General features: G+C 41.9%; 1 protein-coding gene across 2 annotated transcripts in view; it reads right to left on the reverse strand.

Annotated features, from left to right (window-relative positions):
- Positions 1-8,927, reverse strand: part of DNAJC2 (DnaJ heat shock protein family (Hsp40) member C2) — a 28,766-nt gene extending 19,839 nt beyond the window's left edge. The window contains exons 1-3 of one of the 2 annotated variants that reach the window (XM_081244100.1): positions 8,701-8,927; positions 6,419-6,609; positions 3,517-3,592 (exon numbers count right to left, since the gene is read on the reverse strand). In XM_081244100.1, coding sequence (XP_081100226.1) covers positions 3,517-3,592; positions 6,419-6,609; positions 8,701-8,764 — 331 coding nt within the window. In that variant the 5' untranslated portion in view covers positions 8,765-8,927. The remainder of the gene's footprint in view (positions 1-3,516; positions 3,593-6,418; positions 6,610-8,700) is intronic. The other variant, XM_081244101.1, reaches the window with a different exon arrangement.
- Positions 8,928-10,030: the final 1,103 nt, after the last annotated feature.

Raw genomic sequence — 10,030 nt, forward strand, 5'->3', positions numbered from 1 at the left:
TGTTTTCTAATTGTACGTCAGCCTTTCGAATTCTAAATGCTGCTCTCCTGTTTCTAGTTTCCAGGCAATTCTACTTTTTTCTCGCTAGTCTCTTTCTGCAGTGCCTGTGCTGCTCCCCCCGCCCCCAAGGCAGTGTCTTCATATCTCACTGACAACGTGGAGCAATTAAGTTTTCTTTTGAACCTGATTATAAAGTCTGAGACAGGTGATGTCTCAGCGTTTTGTTGGATAGTCTCCTCTTATGCTACAGTGTTTTTTTCTTCATTGACTTTTCCACCCAATCACCTCTAGTCATTCATGTACAGTAGGGCATCCTGAGATTCTCCTATATTCTGTCCCAGGGGTGGGGTTGGGAGAGGCAAAAGATGTCACCCAATATTAAAAATAAGGCAATGGAGGCCGAAGAACAGCTGTTGTATATATTTACTGATATTTCAAAGACCTACCTCTCCACCCTTCCCCACCAAAGATAGTTTCTGGGGTGTTTTGAAGGTACATTAGCAAATGGACTTTTATTGTACATTCATACTTCTATTATTATAAAAAGTCTCTATGATTTTTTAAAATATTATAGTTGATTTACAATACTGTGTTAGTTTCAGGTGTACAGCAAAGTGATTCAGTTATATATATATATATATTTTTTCCTGATTCTCTTCCATTACAGATTATTACAAAAAGTCTCTGATTTCAAATTTTTAAGAGGCATAATATGAAAGTTTTCAGTTTAAAACATGGTAAGTATTTTAAGCTAAAATGATTAAATTTAGAAAATTCAAATCAAAGATATTACTTCCATGTAAAGAATAGCAAACCTACATGCATCATTTGCCAGTGTGGCAATTTTTCTTCAAGAAAAAAATTGAAATACCACTGTTAGTACTCAAGTACTTTCTCTTAGCCCATCATTCAACTTTTCTAGTATATTCTTTTCAGATAATGCAGAAAAGGAAAAAAAGACCACTTACTTTATTCACACGTAATTGAATTCCTAATTTTCATGACAGCAATTCAAAATATCAATACACTAAACAAAATTAAAACTTTTTACAAACTATTATGTATAAAATAAGCTGTAAGGATATATTGTACAACACGGAATACAACCAATATTTTATAGTAACTATAAACGGAGTATAACCTTTAAAAATTGTGAATCGCTATATTGTACACCTGGAACTTATATGATATTGTACATCAACTATACTTCAATTTTAAAAATAAATAAATTAAATAAATAAAATGTAAAACCGCCCCCACCAGCCTCCTTTATGTGTCTATTTGTGATAGGATTCAAGAACTAGAAGGATCTCAAATGTCATCAGTCTTACATTATTATTAGGTTTGTCTGTGCTAATGATTATAAATTTGAAAACAATAACTTTGTATTTTTACTTCTGGACAAGATTTCAGAGAGCAGTAAGTAGCAACTGTCTATTTTACAGTGATAGAGGAAAGAGAACAACAGTCTGCTTCTGAATAAATACTGAGAATATTCAGCAAGGTGGCAGAGAGTGAATTGTAAACCCACATATCGTTAATAATCTGTACAGTCAGGGTGCAAAACTTCTGGCAACAGAATATTCAAAAATTAATCTCAGGGCTTCCCTGGTGGCGCAGTGGTTGAGAGTCCACCTGACGATGCAGGGGATGCGGGTCCGTGCCCCGGTCTGGGAAGATCCCACATGCCGTGGAGCGGCTGGGCCCGTGAGCCATGGCCGCTGAGCCTGCGCGTCCGGAGCCTGTGCTCCGCAACGGGAGAGGCCACAACAGTGAGAGGCCCGCGTACCGCAAAAAAAAAAAAAAAAAATTAATCTCTATTATCCCAATAAAACAAACGGACTTAACAGAAGCAAATGGATGTTTCTTTTACAATTATTATACATTTTTTATCTTTAGAGAAAGAAACAATTCCTTCACCTTAAAACACCAACTGCTTTCCTAGCTCTCAATCACTTGTGGTTCTTTCACAAATTATATGTGTCAAGGAATATTTGGTATCTGTATGCTATTCTTTCATATAGTAAGACTTTGCAAATACTTTTCCAGGGCAAATGAATTTTCCTGGCATTCATGTATACTGCAACGACTATTCATACACACTAACATATGCTTAATCTAAAATCATGCCAGCTTTTAAAGAAATCCAATAACAGGTCTAAAATAACCTCATAAATTCCTTCACCTTGTTAAAAAAGTATTTCCTGTGACTTTCCTAAATACAAGCATTAATGAGAAAATTTTGAGTTTATCTACTATACTTAGGCTCAACTAGCATTTTTCAGTGTGAAGTAGGTCTCATTCAGTCATCTTCCTCCAAGTGCAAGACTTTCTCTGTCCCTGATTCCCTCCTCCTTTTCCATATGGCCACAATCTTACCTCCTCTGACCTGAATATCCACTCTCTAGAGTAGAGGGCAGAACACTGTCCTAAGACAAAACAGGAAACTCATCACCTTCACCTCTTTCATGAAACTTCACTCATCAGGTGAACTGAATGGTGTGTAAGGAATTACGTCCACAGGACTGCAAAGGACAGGACAGTTTGACAGTTCAGAGCACTAAGGGGATGGTGTTTCATAAGGCCTATAAAGACTGGGTTGCCAACAATTCCTGCCCCCATCCCCCTGCCCCAATTTTTAACCTTGTCATTGAAAAGAACAATGATATATACACTACCAAACGTAAGGTAGATAGATAGTGGGAAGCAGCGCATAGCACAGGGAGATCAGCTCGGTGCTTTGTGACCGCCTGGAGGGGTGGGATAGGGAGGGTGGGAGGGAGGGAGACGCAAGAGGGAAGGGATGTGGGAACAGATGTATATGTATGACTGATTCACTTTGTTATAAAGCAGAAACTAATAAAAAAAAAAAGAAAAGAACAATGAAACATCAGATAACTTTCTTCCGCATAAGAGACAGGGTGGGGGGCTTCCCTGGTGGCACAGTGGTTGAGAGTCCGCCTGCCAATGCAGGGGACACGGGTTCGTGCCCCGGTCCGGGAGGATCCCACATGCCGGAGAGCGGCTGGGTCCGTGAGCCATGGCCGCTGGGCCTGCGCTCCGCAACGGGAGAGGCCACAGCGGTGAGAGGCCCGCGTACCACCAAAAAAAAAAAAAAAAAGAGACAGGGTGGTATCAACAAAGATGTGACCTAAGATCACAAAAGAATATTGAAAAATCTAAGTAACAAGGCAACTTCCACTAAGTACAGCTGGCCATACTTCCAAGGGGAGGTGAAATATTATTTTTTAAAAGCTTGCTATTGGAAGTGTTCTTTATCCTGTCACAAACACACACACACTCACCCTGATTTCTTGTTCCTAATGAGAAAGTCCATTCATGAGACTGCATTTTTCTGGTTTTGAAGGTAAGAGACTGTGGTTACACATCGTTATACCATAGAACACATGTTAAATCTAGAGTTATGGTTATAGACTGTGATCTTGCATATCTTTTCAAGAGGATAACATTTCCTATACCAGATATTTGATTACTTCAAAATAACTAAGTACTTACGAGCTGCTTTAATCTGTCTCTGTGTAGCTTTGTATCTTACATGGCCGAGTCCAAGTACTGCATAATGATCTTGGTTCTGATAAAGACACAAAATGGGAGTCAAGTTTGAAATGAAGCCATATATCCTATTCCTTGTGTTGGTACCCTAAAACAGTTTCCCAAAGTGAGACTCTCATAACAGAAATCTAGTGAGATGTTCCATATAAAATGGGTTCTGGGACTTCCCTGGTGGTGCAGTGGTTAAGAATCCGCCTGCCAGTGCAGGAGACATGGGTTCCAGCCCTGGTCCGAGGAGATCCCACATGCTGTGGAGCAACTAAGCCTGTGCGCCACAACTACTGAGCCTGTGCTCTAGAGCCCATGAGCCACAACTACTGAAGCCCACACACCTATAGCCCGTGCTCCTCAAGAAAAGCCACCGCAATGAGAAGTCCATGCACCGCAATGAAGAGTAGCCTCAGCTCGCTGCAACTAGAGGAAGCCCATGCGCAGCAACGAAGACCCAATGCAACCAAAAAGTAAGTAAATAAATGAATAAAAATTAAAAAAAAAAACAAAAAACGGGTTCTGAGGTCATGGAAGTTTGGGAAATGTGGAGCATTGTATATAGCCTTCTTAATCATTTGTATGCACAGAAGACAAACAAAGGCTCTGAGAAGTCCTGCAATTAAAACAAGAACAAAAACGAAAACAAGCAGACGGAAACCTATATAGCCCAGCATTTTCCAAAACTTGACCAAAGAACTCTTGGTCTTGTATTTCTCTTAATACATATTAATATGCTATGGTCATCCTTAAATCAAGGTACAGCCAGAAGATTTCAGAACTGAGGGGAGCATATTACAGTAGTCCCAGTAGGTTGGGCCAGTGGCAATGACAGGACAGGAGCCGTGGAGCAAAGAAGGCTGGATGGAAATTTTGAGAAACTGGGGATGAGGCTTCTCTGGATAGGAAGCACCTGCTTTCATTTCTGCTTTGGTTAACATCCTTGCAAATCTAGAGACTGAGGTAGCACCTGAGTGAAGGCTCCTTACCCAAAGGGTGTATCTAGTATTGGAGAATGAGTGGGGAGAAAGAGGGCTTGAGGGCATAACACACAGGAGAAAAAAGTCAAATAGGGTTGATTGGTTTTCCTTTAAATTCAGGATTGCAAACTCCCTAAGGAGGTGCTCCTTTATTATGCCTGGCACTCACACTTTGTTCCAGTTGGTTTGCTTTTCCACTCCCTAAGACTATTATTACATACTTCAGTCCTCTAGCCTTTCCTTAAACCTCACAGACCCTGCTCCACCCTCTCATCAATGGCCTTGCCTCCTGCTTAATGAAAAACTTTAAATTATCCTACTCAAATTCCAGCATCTTTCTGCCATCTTACCTGCACCCGTGCATCTTTCCCTTTCCCTCACCATTGAGAAAGCCCATCCTACCAAGACAAATTACTCCACTCCTCCTGAATACCACCTTCTCTAGGTCTCTCAAATGCTAGCATCTTTCAATTGTCCTCTGAATTTCAACTGGATTATTTTCATCATTGTAAGAAGCAGCTCTGTTATCTCTCATCTTTAAGACCCTCCCATGACGCCACTTCCACTTCTTTGCTGCCCATCAGAATTACACTTCTTGAAAAAGCCACCCACAGAACATTTCTACCCGCCCCCCCCCGCCCCCCAGCATTCGTTTTCAAACCACTCCAATCTAGCTCTGCTCGGTCCATCCTCACCCCCGGGGCTATGAAGCTGCTCTCGTCAGTATCAATTTCCAGCTGTCAAACACAAGATGACCCAGCTGCCTTCACTTTACTTCAACTCTCAGTGGCAGCACAGCTGACTCTTCTCTTGAAACGTTATCTTCCTTTAGTTTCTGTGAATCCACTCTGTTTTCCTCCCGTCTTCCAGTAGCGTTTTTCAGCCATTTTGACTGGCTTCTCGAAGCCCCGCAAAGCTCAGTCCTCGGGTTTCTTTCTCTCTATATACTTTGGTCCAAGGTGACGTGACCAATGCCAGGGCTAGAAGACGGTAGGTGCCCTGTAAATGCTCACAACTCCGCAGTTCACCCTAGCGTGGACTCCTGAGCTCCAGATGCAGAGACACGACGCTCCCCACAAACTACCTTTCCCTGCAACCCTGTGCTGGTGACTGACACCACAGTCTAGCAGGTGACTCAAGCTGGGATGATCACGGGTCTTCCCAATATGTTCCCTTCTCTTGGGCGGCACAGCCCAGGTCTCCAAGACCTGTCAAGTCTACCTCCCCAAAAAGCAAATCTGTCCCTTTGTCCTCAAAATTTGGCTACAAATTTAGTTCAAGCATCAAGCACTCATTCGCAGGCTTGGATTACGGCACTAGCCCCATAACAGCAAACTGTTCCCTTCCCCTCTGGTCCTGCCCTCCCTTTTCAAGCAAGTTTCTGTACTACCAGGAGAATTACTTTTCTAAAATTAGCTCAGAAACTTTTGATGACATCTTACTGCCCCCAAAATAAAATATAAAGCCCTTCCTTGGCATGGCATGAAAAGGACACAACAGAGTGTCATCTCGACTCTGTTTTCAGTCTAATTTCTCTTTGCCACCCCTCAAAACGCTACTCTACCCTTCACCAGTCCCTGAAGAGGCAGTGCATATTCTTTTACTCCTTTGTGTCTTTGCGTATCTATTCCTTCTGCCCGTAACACCTTTTTTCCCTTCTTGTTTCATAAACTGTCACTTAACCTTTTAAGACCAACTCAGACATGGCTTTTTCTGGATTTCTCCAGCAGAGATAGTATCCTAGGGCTACTGCTATCCCACTCAGGGCTTAACAATAAACAGGTGCTCAATCATGATTATTTTGTTGAAGCATCTTAAAACATGGTTTAATAATGGAAAACTGCCATCTGACCGAACAAGATTCAGATATTAAGTACCTTCCAGTCTTTGGGATCAAGTGTTTTCAGCATGGGAAACTCTTCTAACTGCAATTCTTCATCTTCTGACTCCTCTGATAATTCTTTCTTATCCTCCAGTTCCTGAAAAGAGGCAGAAGCATTTCTGTTTCTCCTCTTAACAAAAGCTTCAAACCATCTTCCCACAGGTTCAACTTGACAGAGTGTTGAGGCTGTGATTGAAAGCGTTAAGAGAGGCTTCAATGTATTGCATGGAATAAATCTGTTCCAAGGCAATAAATAAGATCAAAACAGTGACACCATCAGAATATAATTTTAAAACCATCAGCTGAGAAAATAACTGCAGTAATCCAGTTAACATGAGGGCTAGCAATAAATAATCATTTCCTAGTATTTACAGAGAGAGATTCAATCAACCTCTTCCAGCTATCTGACAAAACAAGACATTGAGCAATGTCAACAATAAACCAATACCTTCCTGGGGATATGAAAGGAAGATGAGGAAAAGGGAGAGATGTTGCAATCTGCTTTCTTTTTAGACTTGTAATAAAGCAGTAAATAATTATAAACTGTCAAGAGCCAGCCTCATCAAAAAAATCTAAAAATAACTCAAAATATCTTAATTATTAATACCTGAATTTAGATAGCTTTCAAAAATTTTAGGAATTCACTAGCAATGATTTTTTCTGAAAGACAATTTTCAAGCAGCCACAGGAATTTACTAATGAAACCGTGCTTTAGTGGAACACCTTTGAATCTGAAATTAGAAGCTCTGGATTTCAGTGCAGGTCTGACAATTAGTAGCTATATGAAATGAGTCAACGATGGCTTCAACTGTAAAATGGGAATAATACCTATCTTATCTGGTTCCTTGGAAGGATTGAATGACAAACGATAAAAGCACTTTGAAAGTCACAAAGTGTTAAATAAATGTAAGTCTTTATCATTATTTCTGGGAAGTGGGGTAAGTCATTATATATGTGTACATTAACAATTCAAAAAAGGTAGTTTGGGTCAGGAAAAAAGTGAACATCTTAATTTTAATTTCATATTTCAAATGAAAGCAAAAAGCTTTACTGTCTGGTAAAAATTCAGAGTTAAGGGCTTCCCTGGTGGCACAGTGGTTGAGAGTCCGCCTGCAGATGCAGGGGACACGGGTTCGTGCCCCGGTCCGGGAAGATCCCACATACCACGGAGCAGCTAGGCCCATGAGCCATGGCCGCTGAGCCTGCGCGTCCGGAGCCTGTGCTCCGCAACGGGAGAGGCCACAACAGTGAGAGGCCCGCGTACAACAACAACAAAAAACTCAGATTTAAGTCTTCCCTTGTACCTAAGGGCCACAATTTTGTAAAAATAGCTGACTTTTCATGTTTTGTGTTCGTAAATTAAGATTTCTTCTACCATTCACAGGAGAGCATTCAAAAACACTATATTCAAGAAGTACTACCTGTGTAGTGTGGGTGTGGCTTTCAAGAACATGACCTTTCAAGCCTTTCCCTCTACTTGTGAGATTACACAGAAACTTCTGTAAGCAGGAACACAACACGTCCCGTGAGATACGTCCAAAATCACATACAACAAGCGTCTGTATACGTGGCTATGGTAATCAATGAAATCACTGAAATTAGAGACTCTTTAAGTTTACAATACCATGACTGTCCTGGGCTATAAATCTAAGAACCTACAGCAGCAGGACAAATTTCACCCCCGCCCCTTTTTTTAAAAAAAATTGAAGATAGTTGATTTCCACAGAACAAGCTTCACTTAATGACTGCCTTTAAAAGTCTGTGTACACGGGTCTTAGCACCAGCATACACAGTGGTGTTTTCATACTGAATATGAGGAGCACCGTCTGAGTCGGGACATTTAAAAAACGAAGCCGGAGCAAACGTAAAAGGGGAGAGAGGTGTTTAACTGAGCGCCAGCTGCAAGGCTGTGTAGGGCCCCCGGCACGTGGGGTGCTCGCTGTGGGCAATCTCCTGCCGTAGGCAAGATTCTTATGAGAACCTTCTTAGGGTACTGGAGGGTTCGGTCCCGAACTCCTCCGCCCAATCCATGAGTCAGCAGCCGCGAGACAAGGAAGAAACTGCGGGGGCAGAAGGAAGACGCCCCCCTTCCTCCCTCCTTCCAGTCTGGGGAAGGACTTCTGTATAGCAGGGAGCAAAAAGACACCTGTCACGGCCCCACACTCTATAAGCTAGCTGCCAGGGGCAAGGGTAGAGAGGTTTCGGGGTCGCCAAGGTGGAGGACCGAGGCAGGGGCTGCTGAGGCTAGACTGAGCAGGGGTTTGAGTGGGCACGTACCAGAGGTCAGAGCATGGGTGATGGCGGTGCCCCGGCCGTCCGCAGCGCTTGGCAGGAGCAGCATGATGGCGCCGGAGCCAGCCCCGCGGGCGCAGTAGTTCCCGTCCCAGGCGCAGGGCTCTTAGAGTCCCGCCAGCTCTACCTCCCGTTCCGAGCCTCGCGCCTTGGTTCTACGATGTCCAGGAACCGGCGCATGGAGACGACCAACAACTACTTCCGGGATGAATCTTCCGTGGTGCGTAGGCCAATCCCACCCCCGCCAACGTATGCGGCTGTCTAGGTCCTACTGACTCAGATCCGGGTGGGGACCAAGATTCACGAATGGAAGGTTCCTACGTTTATCAGTTCCCCGGTAAAAAGGATTATTTGCCTCGTCCAGGTGGAATAGGGAATACGTAGGACATGATTTTCTCTAGCAGCTCTCACTATATTCTTTTCCTTTTTAAGTTAATGACTACTTTATTAATTTGAATTGAACCGTTGATTTTAGTTATAGCTGTACTTGTATAAATAGAAAGTGAGATGTGTATGAATTGTATGTATTGTATGTATTGACAATAACTGTCTATACATTCGTAGAGAATTCTGTACATAAACCTGTAATGTGTTTGTGTTTACCTAAATAATAATAGGAGCTAACGTTTGTGCTATTACTAATTTACCTGGGCTATCGCATTTAATACCCATATCCTTTGCAGAAGAAACCCCTCTGTAGTATTAGATTCTAATCCAAGGCCAGCAATCATTTTACCCTGCTCTAGCAGCATGAAGTTTTCTTTCAAGATATTCCCAATTACAGGACTCCACTGTTTAATGTTTAATTGTTTAATAAAATTAATTATACTTCTGCTGTATGATTCCTTCTAGGACTGAGGTCAAATGCAAGAATTAGCAAAAAGAAATCAGTGGGTGGAAATTCACAGACTCCACCTCCCATCCCCCACCCCATACACAGTTATCTGGAATAGGTTGTGCAAAAGAGAAGAATTGATGTGCCACTCTTCTGCAAAGAGAACCAGAAATTAGTAAATTATTATCTAGGAATTACATTTTCACTGTTAAATACATTGAATTTGCCTGTGTATCTGCTGCATGACAAAATTGTTACTTCAAAACTGACATTTCAAAAACTAAGCTAATTATCCCACCCTAAAACTCTTCCTGACCTGTAGCCACTGTTAAAACAAGCTCTAAGGCTCAAGGTAACCTGACTCCACTTTCTTAATAATTTTTTCTCACACTTATCCCAATTATTCTCACCATAACCTCTAAGAGCATGAAGGTTATTTTTTTTAATTGTGGTAAAATACACATAAAATTCTCATCGTAA

The sequence above is a fragment of the Mesoplodon bidens genome (assembly GCF_964165515.1).
Source record: "Mesoplodon bidens genome assembly, chromosome: 9".
Taxonomy (NCBI): domain Eukaryota; kingdom Metazoa; phylum Chordata; class Mammalia; order Artiodactyla; family Ziphiidae; genus Mesoplodon; species Mesoplodon bidens.